This window comes from Mastigoproctus giganteus, chromosome 8, assembly GCF_048544385.1.
Source record: "Mastigoproctus giganteus isolate SK-2022 chromosome 8, ASM4854438v1, whole genome shotgun sequence".
NCBI classification, from domain to species: domain Eukaryota; kingdom Metazoa; phylum Arthropoda; class Arachnida; order Uropygi; family Thelyphonidae; genus Mastigoproctus; species Mastigoproctus giganteus.
Window position 1 is genome coordinate 4,733,967 of NC_143582.1, and position 20,128 is coordinate 4,754,094.

The following is a 20,128-nucleotide window of genomic DNA, read 5'->3' on the forward strand; positions in this document are numbered from 1 at the left end:
AATTTATTCTCACTAGATGTTACCTCGTTATATACGAATGTAAACGTTGAATACACATTAGATATTATTTGGGATATGTTAAATAAAAACTCGACACCGATTAATTATACGAAGCTACCTATTAAGGAAATTTTTCACTTAATTAAACTGTTAGTTGAGGCCAACTACATCACCTTTCGAGACAAGATGTACAAACAAATTTTTGTGTTAATGGGTTTGAGCCTGAGCGGCTTAATGTCAGAGATCTATCTCTCAACAATTGAGCATATACATTTGACACCTTTTCAACCCTGTATCACATACTATGTGAGGTATTTAGACGATGTTCTAGTTATTACTGATAGTAGTACTATCCAAGACATTTTTAATAATATTCATTCTAGACCCAAATTTACATTGGAAAGGGAGCATACGGATACAGATACAAAGTCATTAAACTTTCTAAATTTCACGCTTACCCAGAACTCGGATAAAATACAATTTAGCATCTATCGAAAACCTACAAACACCGGTATGCTTCTACATTATAATAGCTATCACCCGTTCACCTACAAAAGATCGATTATCTTTAATCAATTTCTAAATGCCTATAAATATTCAACAACGGAATCTGTTTTGGACTCAGAAATACAAATACATTGATTAACTAGCAGGTTCTTAAACAGGGTTATTCCATTGCCACAATAAACCGAATTAGGGTACAGGCTAAGGATAGGATACAAAATACTACACCAACCAACAATAGTAATATCAAAAAATACTTTATTTCTGTCCCATATGTTGAACAGTGGCACAAACAACTTAATAGATTCTTTAAAGATACCGAATTTAAAATTGTAGCCAGGCCAATACGGAAGTTACACACTATACTGAACAGTCGCTCGGTTCTTTCCGCGTTCGCAACACAAATTAATGATCTGGTGTACAACATTTCTTGCGGTGATTGCAACTCGTCTTACCAAGGTTCGACGCGATTTTCTCTTAATATTCGTGTAAATCAACACGAAGCCTCAGTTCGTGCTTCTCGTTCAGCAGCGTCAGAATTAGCCTTTCATGCCATTAACGAAAAACATACTTTTTTATTTAACGAGGTCAAAATACTTAATGTTCAACGTAATTATACGCGACTATTAATTGCAGAAACCGTAGAAATTAAATTACACGAGAATTCTGTTAATATTCGGCAGCCATATTTGACCTCCTATGCTTGGACCTTTACGCACATGCGCAAAAACAAATAATCACTATTTAAGTTTCAGGTTTAACCCGATTCGGTAATTTTCATTCCTGTGATCACGACATATGGTCGAAAAGCATTGTCAGCTTCAGGAAGGAAAATCGTTTTGAATATTTTCATTAGATTCTTTTGTGTTAATTTGATTTTTAATTGTTTTAAATTGATTTTAATTGTGTTAAATTGGTTTTTTAATTATTTATATTTTACTCTAATGTGTACTGGTAAGTTGTCGATTTTTTTCATTTTAATTTCTGGAGCGTATCATACAGAAGTGTTCTACGTACTATATTGAGGTAAACTCCTCTTATTATTTTACAAATCTTTAAGACAATGTGAGCATAAAAACCAAAATTAAAGAAATTTTGGTTTTTATGCTCACAAAAAAAAATCACAAAAAAATATAAAACTAATAAATTAGTTTTATATTTTTTTGTGATTTTTTTTTAAGTTTTTTTATGATAACATAAAAGTAAAACATTTTTATGTTATTTTACAAGATTTTGATTTTATTTTTGACAGTAATCTTGCTAATTTTTGGCTATATACTCAAAATAGAAAAATTTATATTTTTCTTATTTCTTTAATAATTTAATATCTTACTCCTGTTGGCTTGCATACTTTACTTTTATTGCTAGTGAAAGAAAATAACATTTTTTACTTTCAGGTATTTGTTAATGTGGTAAAGTACAAATTAGATCATATGCGTAGAAAAATTGAAACAGAAGAAAGGGACTCCACTAGCCGTGCTTCGTTTCGATGTACTGCATGTGACAAAACTTTTACTGACCTCGAAGCAGATCAGCTCTGTGATTTTACTACTGGAGAATTTCGATGCAGTTATTGTAGTTCCCCTGTTGAAGAGGATCAGAGTGCATTACCAAAAACTGATTCAAGGCTGATGTTAGCAAGATTTAATGAACAAATAGAATCACTATACACATTGCTGAGGGATGTGGAAGATATTAAACTAGCACCTGAAATATTGGAACCTGAGCCAACAGATATGAACAGAATCAAAAAGTATGCGGCATTTGTTATTTTTATTTATTTTTAGCTATTAAAGTTAAGAGGCTCATTAATATTGAAAGATTATGAAGTCTAGTAAGAAAATTGCTATATCTGCACATTTGCTTGTTTTGTTGGCATTAGTGGCAAAATGATGCAAGTAAGTAAACTTAAGCATCAGCCATAAAACAAAAATACAATAGAACTTCATAAATCCAGCATTCACTGTACTCAGCACATGATGGATTTTTTAAAATTCTAGTTTTTTAAAGGTTATGCATATAGCCTATGTATTCAAGGATAAATCCTTATTTTTATTAGATAATACAATAATTTAGATCCCTATAATCTTCACACAATGTTAAAACCAAAATTTTAATTCATTCTACCAGATTGGACCAGTAGTACAGTAGTATTGTTTTTTTTTTTTTTTTTTTTTTTTTTTATGAAAACCCAAACACAAATTGTATTGAAACTTATAGCACTTGGTACTGTACATAGTTTGAAGGTTGAGAAGATACTTGTTGCATTAGACTTGAATTTCTGTAGATTATAATTTTGTAGAGGGTTGGAGGAGGATTGTTCCACAAAATGAAAGTTGAAGAAACAAATGAGGAAGAGGAAAAATTTGTTCTGTGACTTTGAAGTTGGATGGTTAAAGGATGTTGACTGGTTGTGGCACATTCATTTGGACTACTTTGGAAGAGAGAGAACGACCGGGAATTATAATGCCAATACAAAAGAGCAGTGGAAGCATCTGTAGAAAAGGCATGCAGTAGAAACAGTATGTCTGTGAGGTGGAGAGAAACTCTATTGGAGATCAGTCATTAATTAACCTAACTGCCCCCTTTTGAATGGAATTTAGCAGCCTGAGACAAGTTTTGGAGGCACTGCCCCAGATGTGGGAACAATATTTCATGGTAGAATAGATATGTGAATTGTACAGAGTGAACAGCATTTGGAAGAGAAGTAACACCAAGAGCAAAACAGAAAACCCAGTTTTTTAGATGCAGAGGAAGCAGTATTTCTAATGTGCTTATGCCAAGACAGATTAGAAGTCAAGGTAATCTCCAATAGAAATACAGTAAACCCCCGCTATTCGCGGAGGTTACGTTCCTGAGAAATGTTGCGAATACCGAAAACGCGAATACTGAGTTATGGCTCCCATAGTAATAAAGGGGTTCCGTTCCAAAGTATGAAATATATAAGAAAAACTAGTCTAAAATTTTGTCTATGTACCTTCATAATATGACTATGTACATAGACAGTACCTAGTGAAATGCAAGCATATGGCATCGAAATGAAAATAAGAAACAATTTAATATTAAATGTAATATTTATTAGAAATTTCAAACAAATCTTTCAAACCAGCGCCTTTGCTTGCTAGCAAAAAAAAAACATCACGCCAGTGCTATCAACTAGTTTCCCTAACGTGTTGATAAAGGAGTTTTGCCTTTTCCCGAATGATGAGTGAACTTAACGGAATTTTATTTTGAGTTCGGTCTTCTATCCACAGATTTAAAGCTTTTTCCTTTTTTATAATTTAACATCACGAGTTACAGAGCAAATTTTTGAAACAATTAGCGCGTTTTCACGGAAACTACGGCGGATTTTTTCTTCCGATTTTTTGATTGATCGTACCGTTGACTCATTGCTTTTATAATGTTTTGCCACTGAGGAGACACTTTCACCATTAGAAATTTTGTCTAATAACTCAATTTTATTCGCTAATGTTATCACCTTCTTTGATATTTTCACATTTCTCTTGTTATTCGTAGTCATATTTTTGTAGGGGTTAGAAAGAACTTGTCCACAATAAAGTCACTTTCTTCCGTTAATACACTCGAAAAAGTCTGTTTTACGCTGCAAAACGGTAGATTTATCATTTTTGTAAGCATATCAATTTATAAATTGATAAATTTATTCAATTTATAAACATATAAATTAAAAGCAAACGACGAAACCTTCTATGACAAACGCATAACACATACTGAACAAGGATTAGCGAGAAACATCCACGCTCGCGATTTTGTCACCCCTCTCCCCCACCCACTGAGCGCTGTTTTGACCGGGAAAGATAATTTTAGCCACGCCCATGTTTTTTTATGGCGGAAAATATTCACGGCGCTTTAAAATTCACATTTTTTTAGGTTTCATTTTATATTAAATCGGCGATCGCGAATACGCGAAACCGCGAATACAGATACCGCGAATAGCGGGGGTTTACTGTATATGATCTTGCCTAGAAATTGAAGTGTAATTGAAGATAGGCATAGGAGCAGAAGAATCCTTTTTGCAAGAGATAAGACAGGACTGAGTTTTAGAAGGATTGAAATCAACTAAGTTATCTTTGCCCTACTACAGAATTATGGCAGTGGAGCAAAGAATTTTGGCATTTAAGGAATCGGTAGTGGATATTCAAGAAGTTGAAGCTGTTTGAGCAAGGCAAGGTTTTTCAAAGTGGGAGGTGGAATGCAATGTGCTATCATTAACAAAAAAATGGATAGGATTTCCAGTCAACGGAAGAAGGTCATTAATATACAAGAGGAAAGAGCTGAATCTTGGTGAACACCATCATTAATGCAGAAGTTATAAGGCAGAGAGCCGTCTATCGTCACCTGCAGTGAGGGTCACAGAGAAAACTGGTTGCTCGACTACAAAAAGCAGTTGGCAAACCATAAAATGGAAGCTTATTTAGATCTTGATGCCAGACACATTCAAAAGCAACTGTTTGAGTTTCACCAAAGTTTTCCATTGAATTTGTCCATAGATTAGCATTAGCTTTAGTAGGGGCATATGATGCAAGAAAGCAGGCTTATACAGCATCAGCCAAAAAAAAGAGAAATATTTCCCATTTCATGAATCCTATCACTCTTAGATGGGTAACATAAGCCAGAATATCACCAGTGGGTTGACACTGACATAATTCGTGCTGGCGTTCGTTGATCTGATGGAAGGTTTCTAGATAGTTTAGAAGTTGGTGGTTAATTGATTTCTCCATTACTTTAATAAGAGTAAAAGTAAGTGCAATGGGATGATAATTGGATGGGAGAGCTTTGTCACCCTTTTAAGGAACAGGTTGGATATGAGCAAATTTCCTAGCAGAACAGGAGTAAGTTCAGCAGCACAGGTTTTAAGAATTAGTGGAGAAATACCATCAGGACATAGAGCTTTCTTAGTGTCAGGATTGATCAAAATCCTTCTGACATCTAATATAGTTAGGGAAGGATGTTATGTGGTTGTTTTTAATTAAGATTATTGCTATAATTAATGCAACTCATATACCATGTGAAGTTAATAATATAGTTTATTAAGCTAATCGCCTAAATCACTATACAATTTAAGGTGACGTTCCAGGCATCTTACTGATACCCATCATCAGACCATGCTGCTGTCAGACTCCTCTTGCCAATGCTCCCAGAAAGTAGGTATTGGTATGCACTTAAGGTTTTTGGGAGCATCAGCAAGAGAAGTCTGACAGCAGCATGGTTGTTGTATAGTGATTTAGACGATTATCTTAATTTCACGTGGTATATGAGTGGTATTAATTATAGTAATAACCTTCTGACATCCTTCTGATGGAAGACCACAGGAGGCATTGAATGGACCATATTAGGAATGGTGGGAGGTGGTTTATGAGGGACATTCAATAAATTATCTACCTAAGTACTTCACAGAATTAGATTTCAGTGATTCATGATTTATCATGTTCCTACCTATCTCAACTTGAATCATACGAATTTTGATCAAATTATGGATTTGCTGAAATTGGAGCATTGTTCAGTCATCAAGTTTCTCATCAAAGAAGGAAATGGGCATTCATGAAAGGATGGTGGCTGTGTATGGCAACAGTGCACCTTCAGAGTACCAGGTGAAATTCTGGTCAAAACAATTCATGTGGAGTAGAGAGTCCATCGAAGATGATCCATGTCCAGGAAAGTCTGTGACAGCGACCACTCCAGAAATGTGCCAGGCTGTGGAAACCTATGTGCTGAATGACAGACGTTTAAAGGTGTCCCAAATCTCTAGTGAATATGACATATCTGAGGAATGGTTATAACCATCCTCCATGAACATTTGGGGATGAATAAGGTCAGTGCAAGGTGGGTCCCCAGATTTCTGATCCTGTGCAGAAGCAATTCAGAGTATGGTGTTGTGAGGAGAATTTAGAGCTTTATGGAAGGGATACTGAAACTTTCATGTCCAGAATTGTTACTGGTGATGAAACATGGGTTCATCACTGGGATACTGAGACCAAGCAAGAATCAGTACACTGAAAGCACAAGGGTTCTTTTGCCACCCAAAAAATTTCGGACACAACCTTCAGCTGGCAAGATTATGGCCACCATTTTTTGGGATGCTGAGGGAAGTTTGTACATTCACTACTTGGAACAGAAGCAGACAGTCACTGGAGAGTCATGTGGATCCCTACTGTACAACCTAAGGGATATCATAAAGGAAAAATGCAAAACATTCCAGAAGTGTGCTGCTTCTTAGGGGCAATGCACCAGTGCACAAGTCACATACTGTTGCTGCCGCTTTGAGAGACTGTGACTTTACAGAACTTACCCATCCACCTTACACTTCAGATCGTGGCCCCCACTGACTATTTCCTGTTTCAACACCTCAAGGTAAACTTAAGTGGACATTGGTTTGCTGATGATAATGAACTCAAGTCTCTCTTTCTGCATTCTTTGATGGACAGGACAAAGAATTTTATTTGTCTGGTATTTATTTCCTCATTGACAACAAAATGGAACAAGTATATTGAAGTTCTGGGGAGTTGCAATGAAAAATAAAAACCAGATATTTGCCTCGTTCCCATTTCCTTCATAGCTAGATAGATAATTTATTTAACAACTCTCATAACAAGATCATCACTACACAAGTTAGAAGAAAAGTAGGATGCTAGCAGGTCAGCTTTATCTTTGGCGGAAGTGATAAAAGAACCATCTGGTTTTGAACGAGATTGACAAAAGTGCAGCCATTAGCTTTGGTAAGTGATCAGAAAGCTCAGCTACCATTTGGACGACAAGAAGCAAGTTTTCTACTCTTAGTCTGTTTGAAATCTAGTTTGGACTGATTAATAACTGCTTTACAATTGTTGTGAGCTTTGGTTTAAGCAGAAAATGAATCTAGACATTTGGAAACAAGCCAATTACTATAGGCAACATCCTTAGCACATTTATTGAAAAGCAACGTTTAGGCAGTGGTCTGACCTAGGAAAAGAAGAAAATAAATCTTGCATATCATCCCATTTTGCATTCTTGTAATGGCAAACAACACCATTGGAGAAGAGACCATCACCAAGTTGTGATCTGAAGTACCTATAGGACCACTTACCTCGACCATGTACTTAGAAGAGTTGTTTGTGAGAAAAAGATCAGGCGTGTTAGCTGTCTGGTTATTGCCTAGTATTCTTTCTGGTAGGAAAATGAACAATCTGTGCGAGGCCACTAGTAATTGCAAAAGCCTCAGCATCTCGACCAGCTGGATCTGTGTGACTAGAAAATGGAAGCCACTGGAGTTGTGAACATCTAAATCACCAAGGAAAATTGCCTCACTGTTAGGAAAGTGGAGAAATTCAAGTAGCAAAGAGAGATAGTCAAAGAGTTCCAAGTGATTAGTTGGAAGAATGGTAGAAACTCTTCCATCATGCAGTATGACTGATGACTTTTGAGGTTATGATAGACATCTTGGCGAGATAAAATCTTCCTTACATTTCGAGGGTACAGCTCTAAAACGGTGTTTGCAGCTGATTACTAGTTAGTACACCGGACCGAACCTATTGGTAACTCTTTAGAAGGCATCCAGATCAGCTACTGTATAATCTTGGTACCTCTACTCTGTCAAATAGTGACTGGACGGAGTCCGAGTAGTGTGTATGCGGAGGGGCATTGTCGAGGCCACGTTATGTCAAGGATCTGGGTATATTCTTACCATGTGTACGCCATATCCAAAAATTTCATTACTTCATACAGCATGTCCACCCCCAATTTTTCTTACAATTGAATACACCATGAATTGTCAAATTAATAGAGTAAGTTTATCTGCGAAAAGATCTAAACCTTCCCAAACACTTCAGAGAGAGAGAGAGATAGAGAGATAATCTTTTATTACCCTTCACGGCCATAAAGCCAGGGGCTTACAGTTTCCCAAACTTGGGAAAATTGAACAATTATTTACAAAAAGGTAATTTTACAAAGAAAACATATTATAATACAAAGGAGAGAACTCCTTACGAGAGTTAAATCTGCTTGAGCTGGCTTAACATCGAGATAAGAGCACCAGCTCAATCAGACAGGAACAGATGCAAGGTATACATCAGTCATTGCTGATTAGTCCTACTCGTCATAATTTTTTTCCGGTAAGTCCGGTCAGCAGCGAATTTGTTCAGGTCGGCGTCCAGTGCCTGGGTTTGCTTGAGCATCTGCTGAGGAAGGAACCTATCCGAGAGATGGAGTCATGCTGAATGCGAGTAGAGCTCGGGATTGGCCCTAAGGGCAGCAGGGGGGGATCCTCCAGCCACAGGTATCCCAGAATGAAGGTGTTGCCATTATGCCTGTTATCATCTTGACTGTTGCTAGGAGGCGTTGGTCATCGATTAAGGTGGGAAGCCGTGGAATTCCGAGAGAGTTGGCAAGCTGTGTGGTACGAATCAGAGCTGGAAGGTTGTGCTTCCTAGTTCATTTCACAAATATACGTGGTCTCAATTCTAATCTCAATGATGTCTATTTCGACTTACAGTCTGCCAAACTGCATGGACTTTTTCTTACAGAATCTCAGTTATCGGTTGATTCAACTAGTGAACATCTCAGTTGCCCAAATTATTCACTGTATGATTCCTTTCGCCTCAAAGGTGGTACTTTGCATATGTCCATTACGATATTCCCTGTAAGAGACTTGGTAATTTGGAATCGCCTCTTTTTGATCTTTTCTGGCTTAAAATCTCTCTACCTCATTCTATCAAATTCATCTGTTGTCTCTACCATTCTCCCAACTCCACTAATCACTTGGAGTTCTTCGACTTCCTCTCTTCACAACTTGACTTCTCCAGTCCAACTTTCCTAACAGTGAGGTAATTTTCCTTGGCGATTTTAATGTTCACAACTCCAGCTGGCTTCCATTTTCTAGTCACACTAACCCAGCTGGTCGAGATGCTGAGGCTTTTGCAATTACTAATGACCTTGCACAGAATGTTCATTTACCTACAAGAATACCTAACAATTCTAACCATACAGACAACATGCTTGTTCTTTTTCTCACAAACAACCCTTCTAAGTACACAGTCAAAGTGAATGGTCCTTTAGGCACCTCAGATCACAATTTGGTGATTGTTTCTTCTCCAGTGGTGCCTTTATCTCATGGCTATTCCAACCTCGTGTTGTTTGGCATTGCAAGAATGCAAAATGTGATGACCTGCGAGATTTCTTTTCTTCTTTTACTTGGTCGGATTACCGTTTCAAAACTTCTGATGTCAACATTTTCTCAGATCGTGTCAGTGAAATTATTCTTGTAGAAATGGAATCCTTTATTCCATACTCCAATTTAAAATCTTGGTTTTCCAATAGATGTGCTAAGGCTGTTCAAGAGTAGAACATTGCATATCGTAATTGGCTTGTTTTCAATTCTTCAGTTTCATTTTCTTAAACTAAAGACACCAAAGCTTGCAACAATTGTAAAACAGCTATTAATCAGTCCAAACTAGATTTTGAGCAGACTAAGAGTAGAAAACTTGCTTCTTGCCCTAATGGTAGCCGAGCATTCTGGTCTCTTGCCAAAGCTATTGGCCACAACTTTTGCCCATCTCTGCTCCCACTTCTGTTAAAACCAGATGGTTCTGTTGTCACTTCGGCCAAGGATAAAGCTGACCTGCTAGCATCCCATATTTCTTCAAACTCATGTATTAATGATCTTGGTAAAACACCTCCCACCATTCCCAACATGCTCCATTCAATGCTTCCTGTGGTCTTCCATCAAAAGGATGTCAGAAGGATTTTGACAAATCTTGATGCAAAGAAAGCTCCAGGTCCTGATGGTATTTCTCCATTTGTTCTCAAAACCTGTGCTCCTGAACTTACTCCTGTTCTTTGCCGCTTTTTTTACTTTCTTATTCCAAAGATGTTTTAACCTCTGCTTGGAAATTGGCTCATATCCAACTAGTTCCTAAAAGGGTGACATATCCCTCCCATCCAATTATCATCCCATTGCAGTTACTTCTGTTCTTTCTAAAGTAATGAAGAAATCAATTAACCGCCAACTCAACTACCTAGAAACCGATCGTCTGATCAACGATCGTCCCCTATGGATTCTGTCTGTGTCAATCAACTGGTGATATTCTTGCTTATGTTACCCATTTATGGACTAATTCAATGGAAAGGTTCGGTGAAACACAAGTAGTTGCTCTTGACATCTCAAAGGCTTTCGATCGTGTTTGGCATAAAGGTCTTCTAAACAAGCTTCCATCTTATGGTTTGCCAACTGTTTTTAGTAATTGGTTATCCAGTTTTCTCTCTGATCGCTCACTGAGGGTGATGGTAGATGGCTCTCTGTCTTCTAACTTCTCCACTAATGCTGGTGTCCACCAAGGTTCAGTTCTTTCCCCCACTCTTTTCCTCTTGTATATTAATGACCTTCTTCCATTGACTGGGAATCCTATCCATAGTTTTGCTGATGGTAGCACATTGCATTCCACTTTCCATTTTGAGAAACCTTGCCCTGCTCAATCAGCTTTAACTTCTCAAAAATCTACTACCAATTCCTTAAATGCCGATCTTCAGGTAATTCTCCAGTGGGGCAAAGACAACTTAGTTGATTTCAGTTCTTCTAAAACTCAGTCTTGTCTTATATCTCGCAAAAATGATTCTTCTGCTCCTATGCTTATCTTTAGTGACACTCCGATTTCTAGGCAAAATTATATATCTCTTTTAGGGATTACCCTGACTTCTAATCTCTCTTGGCACAAGCACATTACAAATATTGCTTCCTCTGCATCTAAAAAACTTGGTTTTCTCTTTCGCTCTCGGCGTTACTTTTCTTCCAAACAGTTGCTCACTCTGTATAAATCGCAAATCCGCCTTGCCATGGAATATTGTTCGCAGATCTGGGGTGGTGCCCCCAAAACCTCTCTCAGGCTTCTTGATTCCATTCAGAAGAGGGCAGTTAGGTTAATTAATGATTCATCTCTAACAGAGTCTCTCCACTCGCTTTCTCATAGACGTACTGTTTCTGCTGCATGTCTCTTCTACAGATACTTCCATGGGCACTGTTCTTCTGAATTGGCTTCTATAATTCCCGCTCTCTCTTTCAAAACAGTCCGTACACGTGCCGCCACCAGCCAACATCCATTTACTGTCCAACTTCAAACCCACAGAACCAACTTTTCATCTTCCTCATTTATTCATTCAACTGCCGTTTTCTGGAACAACCTTCCTTCGTACGTATTTCCTGAAAATTACAATCTACAGAAGTTCAAGTCCAATGCCAACAAATATCTTCTTTCGTCTTCTCAACCTCCAACCCAAGCACGGTACTAAGTACTATAGGTTCTAATACCTTTTGTGTGTGGGGTTTACATAAAAAAAAAAAAAAACACCTCAATAATGTAAGGGCTGCAGATTTTTGCCATGAAAAGAGGGAAGTTATCAGGACCAACAGTTGCTTTATTAGGAAGTTCATTTATGGCTTTCGTGAGGTTTTCTTTGGTAATTGTGATGGTTGTTTGAGGTGTCTTTCTTAGTAAGTTTGAAACGGATTCTTCTTTTTCTACGATTCGGTGAAGGAGATCAGTTATTCTCTTCATGTTTTCTTCTGTTGCTAATTGGTTGGACATGGGAGGTTGTCCAAATGCCTTCTTGGATCATTTGGTAAATACCTCGGCAGTAATGAGACCCTTTTTTCTGTTGTCCCGAATGATCTTTTTTCCTTGTTTGAGCTTTGATAGTACATCTGCGTAATGTGCTTGTCTTTTGAGTTTTATAAAGTGAGCACTTTTTTTTTGTACAGAATGTGGTCATTAGGATGGCCTGTCTTCATCCACTTCCTGTAAAGTCTTTGCTTTTTACGAAAGACATATTTTATCTGTGGATTAAACCAGTTTTTGGATTTTCCGGTTATCCTTATGACCTTCGATGCTCCTTCATAGGCAGTTTTTGTGAGCTTTAAGCTTTCAGCAACATTGAAGCTGGAGAGCTTCCTCTGCCGGCTTCATGCTTAGTTCTTGCCATTTGTATTCTCGAAGTTCTTTGAGAATGATGTTTGGCTTGATATATTTTAAAGAAAAGGTCGTTCTTTGCATGCCATTAAAATTTCTGCCCTCCCTCTGATTGGTTCCAGCAATATTGAGTGTGGTCTCTACAGCTATGGGTTTGTGGTCTGACTTAAAGCGAAACAAGTTATCTGCTAATCTAATGCGGAATGTATTGTAATAGACAACATCTAACCACTGATTCCCTCTAGTTGCTGGAGTAACCAGCTGTTTCAGATTCAGTTGTGCAAGATAGAGTCAAGATTTCTTTTTGCGTCGGTATGTTTTGGAATTGGCATGTTAACATCTCCTAAAAGGATCGTATCTACAGCTGGATTGAGGTTTGTAATTTTATTTTCCCATTGAAAAAGGTAGCACAGGTGGCTTCAAAATTATCTGATTGGAGAGGTGTTCCTTTGAAGACTGATATTCATCTTTATATAGGATCATGGTTCCTCCACCCCCGTTTTTCAGTTCTTCCAGTGTCAATACATTTGTATCCGAGCGGATTAGCGAAAATGTTTAGTTGTCTGTTATTGCGTAACCACATTTCAACAAGGCAAGTGTAGTCAAAGTCAGCCATTATCATGCAGGTTTGTAACATAGGAAGCTTGTTGGAAATGCTTCGAATGTTCTGGAAAAAACACCGCAGGCTGCCAGTCTCCTGTCTCAGAGAATGGGGAGGGTTTGGTTGCTACTGTGACGTTTCAGAAGGGCTATTTGATCTTATCATCCATCTATCCCTATATGGTTTCACCAGTGACCGGACCGGCCAGTCCTGAAAATTCAGTAGCAACGAGGACTGTCCCATTGGGCACATGACAACAAATGAGGCGTAAGCAGGATGCCTCGTCTTTAATTGTTTAACTTCCACTGTTAATCCAAACTCAGTTTTACACATATCTTTAATGTTACTAGGCTGCGTTGAAGGGCCTAATATGGAGATAAACATCTTCTCTCGTGTAATATTATATTTGGCCAGCCTATTCAAATCTCGGTTGGATGTGCTACGAACGTCAGTACCATGACCCTTGCGATTAGAAAAGCAAGGTGCTGTACACTGCCAGACATTATTACCAGTAGTGTGGGTCCCATTTGAGGTGTTGCCACTTGTTTCTGGCAAAGGCGAATGTGTAATACTACTGGAACTGGGGTCGTGCAGGCTGTAGGATACTTCTGCTGTCCTGTTTTTTCCTATTAAGTTTTCGCTGTTGATTTGCTCAGCAGTGATTGAAATGAAAGCATATTGAGGAGGATATGATGATGGGACGGAGCCTCTGAGGCAGCTGAGCTCTGACAGTTGTCCGCTCCATCTTCTTGTATATTGCGAGTGGCACTTGCCAAACTGCTGGACTGACAACTGGCTTTGTTATAAGTGGTAGGAGTGTAGTTGACCTCACAATGCAGAGAGCAATCAACTGCTTTGCTAATCTTTACACCTGGTTGATCACTGGATGACTGAGGGGAAGAAGGGGGGCCTGTAGTCCTTATTCTTCGTGCGGGTGTGATTTTCCAGGCTATACATCTTCTCCACCAGTCGCTTTACACTGTAGGATTTTGATATTTTGCTCTTTAAGCAGGTTGTTTTCTTCTTGCAGGGCGGATATGAGTTTATAGATGGGAAGTAATTGGTCAGAGAAGTTTGCAGAGATCTCAGCACTAAATTGCTGTAAGATAGATTCCATGAACTCACTGAGCATCTTTGTAAGCTTATTTTTAGCAACTGTAACTAGAGGTGATGTTTCAGCTTGCTGCCTTGTGGGAGACATTAGTATTCCATGCCCACAATTTTCTGGGCATGCATCACATTCAAGAATGTCTTGAATTGAGTCTTCGAGTATGGAGGAATTGTTTTGGTCCGCAGCCTTACAGAAAGAGAGGGGAGTTTCCGTTACTTCAGACAGAATTTGCTCTGTAGTTTGAATGTCTTCAACCACGTTTATCAGATCAGTTGATTCTTTTGAGCTGTCCTGTTGTTTTGCACACGAAAGGCAAATAAAATTTTGTTTCTTTGCTTTGCTAAGCTTTTTAATATTCAAGGAGGTGCAGCAGCCTCCAAAAAACTGGTCACAAATACATTAATTGTAAGAATCTCAGCTTTTAGACGTATGCTTCAAATTTTTTCAATGGGCGCGCTGCTAGCTTCAGCCATTGTCACTATGAGAGAGAAGGAAACACAATGCTCACCCTTAGTTAGCTCAGTTGGGGGTGGGTTGTAAATAGCAACAGATGCCGCTTATTGTGTTATTTACAGAAGCTCTTTCTGTTGCCCTGGGCTATCCTTGGCCTTGTACGGGAATTATCTTAACAGTGGTGGTTCAAGAGCTATATGCAACAAGCCAAAGGCAAGCAATATGCGATATTAAAAAAGTGAAAAGGTGCTTTACCTGAAAGATCGAAATGAAAAAGGACATCACCATTGGAAAGGGCTCCCTTCTGGCAATCCAAGAGTATAAGGTGTTGTTGGGTTACTCATACTTAAACATAAAATCTGAAGGACTTAACACGAGCAAATTCTTGCACCGCCACTGCACATGACCGTAACGTATAAAGGTCTCCCAGGTAGTAAACACAGTTTGGTCACAGCCTCAGTTCTGCAAATTGCAGCATCTCGAGACCAGGCACCTGCAGGGGGATCTGATTGAGGTGTTTGAAGCTTTGAATGGATTGAGTATTAGTATTAGCAATGGCCACATGGTGCAAGGAAGCCTATGGCTTATGCTATGCCATCCAAAAAAAAGAATAAAATAATAATAAGAAAATTTTAAAAAATAAAAAGTTAATAAAAGGAAAAGACAACCTATGCATTTCCTTCCTCCTGTAGGTAAGTATCCAGCTGACCTTTGAATTTCCCCAAACTGTCAGCCTCTACCATCCATGTAATTGTTATTCCAGTAATTTATTACTTGCTGGCTAAAACAAAACTTTCTTCATTCCAATCTAAACATCTCCTCCTGTAACTTGAAATTATGGGCCCTAATTCTAGAATCATTTATAACCTTGAAAATTTCGTCTTCATTCATTTTACTTATGCCTCTCAGAGCCTTAAACACCTCAATCAATTCTCCTCAAAGGTGCCTAGTTTCCATGCCTGTAGAACCCATATATTCGAAGTCTTTCCTCATATGGGTACAGTTTTGCCGATCTCACCACTTGAGTTACCTGTCTTTGGACCCTTTCAAGAAGCTCAATGTCTTTCTTTAGGTGCAGTCTCCATGCTTGAACACAGTATTCCAAGTGTGATCTAACAATAGCCTTAAATAATGAGATTATGAAGTCCTTATCTCTACTTAAATAGTTTTTAATTCATTCGTAAATTTTGGTTCAAACTTAATTTAGTTCAGAATTTTTATGATATTAAGGATTTGTCATTTACACCTATGATGCTTTTTAACTTTTAAATTAGCTCCATGTGGATATTAAAAAATCAAAGCTTATTACTTAATTAATTAAATAAAATTAAGCATTTAAGTTAAACTAATTGATAATTTCTCAAGCCATATTTTGTTGGCCTCAATCATGTAACTGCTTTGATGTTAAATTGCCTCCATTTGATCTCCAGAACTGTATTCATGTATGTATATACAAAATAATTGCAGAGACATTGGTGGTACCAAACCCAGAGTTTTACAACAACGGCCTCCTGGAGATGGTAATATTTGGAGTGGAGAAGCTACTCGTACTAGGGATTATCTCTTAACTGGTGACCAAGAAATCACTGTGAATATTGGAGAACAGCCTTTGCAAATAGCTCAACAGCAAGAAAAGAAAGACAGACCCATATGGATGACAGAAAGCACTGTACGCAAAGCTCAGAATGAACAGGTAAATTTGAAATATGTTATCTTAAGATTTTTTTCTTTGGTATTTTTTATTTTTTATTTTTTTCTATAAAATTGTAATAGAAATTGTACGATGGCTTTTTCAATGATGATGCTTTAGCTAATTCAAGATTTTTTGGGATTGAGAATTTTTTTCCATACCCTTTATTAGCTATTGTATATTTACCTAACTGAAAGCTACAAAGTAGGTTTACAGTAGCTTATAATTCTTAATTTATCTATTCCCCATTAAGCCTTTAAAAAAAAAAAACTTATCAATGAGGAAAGTTTTGCAGAAAAAGCACAGCATATCCAGACATTTCAGTAAGAAATGTTGTGTGAATTAAAATAAATTTATAATTCAAGACTACAGTTCAGATACAAGTGTAGAACAGGATATTTAAATTTGTCAATGAATGAATTTGTGTGTAGTCTGTTATCCCTTATTCTTAATGACCCAATTATCTTGTCTTCTAACTGTAAAATCCCACACCTATTGGTAATTATAAATATTACCCAGGTAGGAAGAATTGTGGAAATATACCAGATAACAACTGTTCACACCAAAGAAAGGATCTTCACATCCAGACTAAAACAGTGTGTTTCTAAACCCTCTTTTCAATGGAATATGAGATTGAAGTGGATGTTAAGAAATTAAGAATCAAGCACCTCTCATCATGTACTACACCTCCTTCCTAGTGACATGCACCACTAAATCGATCCACACTGTCTTGGACCAGAAGAATGGCTCTCTGGGAACACTGCTTTCGATTTTTAAAGAAAGATGTCACATGGGAATACAAACACATAACCCTCTATCCAATCCAACGTAGCAACCAATAGCTATGTTGAATTGGATAGAGAGTTATGGAGTGGAGTATGAATCAAATTCTGTCCAATTACAATATTTCCACAAAATTTTAGGAGCATTTAATAAGTTCCACTCTCTCCAAATACTAACTTAGTATTACTTAGTGGAATCCAGTTTCTTTGTTACTGCTTTGATACTAAGCTGTTGTTAATGGTAAGCTAATTCATAGAGTTTTGTCCCATACAGACCTAGGGCTAACATGGGATGAAGACTTAAATTCAAAGAACATTTCCAAAACACCAAGAAGACCTATGCTGCATACTGGACCATCTGCCTAGAACTTGTAGGCTGCCACTGACTGTCAAATACATTAAAAGATGGCTCACACCTATACCTTTATATGATCCTAAAATCTGGTCCTCTGCACCTGCCTCTCATCATAAATTTCTAACAATTGTCTATTGAATTATGCAGTGGCTTAACTGTTTGGGAGGGAACCTGTTCACTATCTCGAAATGTACTCGTGTAGTCACTGTAAGCATGACCTGGAAGTCTACTGTTCTCATTAAATCTTCCATGGAAGATTTAATCTCACTCCCAAAAACAAGAAATAGATAATAGCATCTCATGCTCAGGATGACACTCACCAACTTGGTCTCATTAAGAGGATGTACTGTAAAAATAACCTCAATTTCTATCTATGTAATATTGACGTAAATTTCCAAAAAAACTAATATGTACAACAGACTATTTCAACTACTTGATATAATTATTTTAAATATCATGAGAATGATATTTAAAATAAAACTTTTATAAAAAAAAAAATGTATGCTATAAATAATCAAATATTTGTATATACCCTCCTAGCCCATTATCTATACAAGGAATAAACAGATGGCAAATGAATGAATAGTTTGAGATATGCCATTCACAATACTGTTTCTCAACTGCTGGTCTATGAAACTTTTATTGCTGTATATCCTTCCTGTCAACCTGTCTAAGCTCCTCTAAACGTAGCATGAATATCCACCAGTTTGTGATTCATTTTGGTTGAGACACACTGATATAAGATGCTAAATCTTTCTAATTTTCTGTTGCACATTCATATTTTGCTTTTATATCAGTAGATGGAATAATAGTATAATCATAAAATGCAAGCAACAGAAATTGAAATGCTTGTTTTGAATACTGATTTTGAAAGAGTTTAACACCTGGCATACCGCTGAGGGTTATTGCCAATTTGCAGTATATATATATATATATATGTGTACATATAAAATATTGTAGGTAGAATGTGTTAAAGAGCTTTATGTATAGAATTGAAACTAATGAATATACCGTATACCCTGGGGGCGATATATGTTGTGAAAGAAGTGGGGGGGGGGGGAATGAACCGGAAAATAAACGCTAAGAATTGCAAAAATTGAAAAAACGACCAAGGTGAAAATAACATTGCAGTGTCTTTCATAATTTGTGTCATCATCAGAGGTCATCCACCGAAATCATGAAAAAGACAGCAATGCTCTTACTTCTGTTTCCGACATGTTCTGTATGTATACTTTACTAGCCTCTACTTCCTATGTCCTGTGAGCCATTAGTATACCGCACGCAACAGCGGGACTCTATTTTCTAACTTTACCCAATCTATTTTTCTCCTTAACAAAGTTTAGCTGCCTTTTACCGCTACTTTGTCAGCTATTATATTTCTTAACTATCCTGGCCAGTTTGGACATCATGCATTTAACCTAGCGCATCATCACTGCCCATTTCATTTCATTTCAATCAAAAACATGCACGATAATTTTTTAACACTAGGAGCAGCTAGCGTACCCACACATAAATATACTGATAACCCGCTAACTCAGTCTTTTGGTCAGTTCTGCTAGTAACGGTAAGTCCCTGTCTTACTGTCTATACCGATTTTCCTTACTTTTGGCTTTACGTTTTTCATTTTCATAGCGTTTCACTTACTTCTGTAAGGTCGGTCATCCATGATCTGTATGCAATACTTTTATTAGCACATTAACTTAATTTTTGCACAATCCAAATTTAAATTCAAAGTTAATAAAATTTTAAAATCTAAATTAGTAAAATACCACGTGGCTATTTCACGCGTGAACCTATGCATACAGAACATGTCGGAAACAGAAGTAAGAGCATTGCTGTCTTTTTCATGATTTCGGTGGATGACCTCTGATGATGACACAAATTATGAAAGACACTGCAATGTTATTTTCACCTTGGTTGTTTTTTTTTTTTCAAAAAATTTTTTGGTATTTTTTCAATTTTTGCAATTCTTATCGTTTTATTTTCCGGTTCATTCCCCCCCCCCCCCCACTTCTTTCACAACATGTATCGCTCCCAGGGTATACGGTATATTCATTAGTTTTAATTCTATACATAAAGCTCTTTAACACATTCTACCTACGATATTTTATATATACATATACACATTATGGCTGTAGGGTACGTTTTGCTATAGCAGTGTCCCTGATCCATAAGTTATGTTATTGTAATTCGGACTTGTCTGGTTTCAAACTTAATTTCCCCCCTCCCCATATCATATAGCTTCTCTCTGTCATTATTCTTGATTATTATCCTAAGCTTTGTCCAGGCTGAGCTCATGCCACCTAGAACAGCTTATACACAACCTGCATGTTATATGTTCACCGTGCCTATCCCTACTTTTGAACTTACGGTCTACACCTGGTTGCATCCACACTTCATTCACCCTTCATTGTATATATATATATTTTTTTAATTTTATATTTGTGTAACTTATATATATATGTAGTCAGAAATCAATGAAAACATACTACATGGGCAGAGTAGAATAAATTTGACCCCGGGGACACATGCTCTGTACTGTACCCCGCAACACGTCTACAATTCAATACATACACATTTTACAAAACAGAGCACAGCAGCATCTAATGCTTCTTAGATAAATATGGGATCCAAAACCTTAAATTAAACACATGCAATAATAAACTATGTTTAACCTGTCC

General features: G+C 37.3%; 1 protein-coding gene across 1 annotated transcript in view; it reads left to right on the forward strand.

The window, feature by feature from the left end:
* Positions 1 to 20,128, forward strand: part of TfIIEalpha (transcription factor IIEalpha) — a 56,145-nt gene that overhangs the window by 20,590 nt on the left and 15,427 nt on the right. Inside the window, exons 3-4 of the mRNA XM_090378977.1 lie at positions 1,902 to 2,257; positions 16,088 to 16,313. Coding sequence (XP_090235103.1) covers positions 1,902 to 2,257; positions 16,088 to 16,313 — 582 coding nt within the window. The remainder of the gene's footprint in view (positions 1 to 1,901; positions 2,258 to 16,087; positions 16,314 to 20,128) is intronic.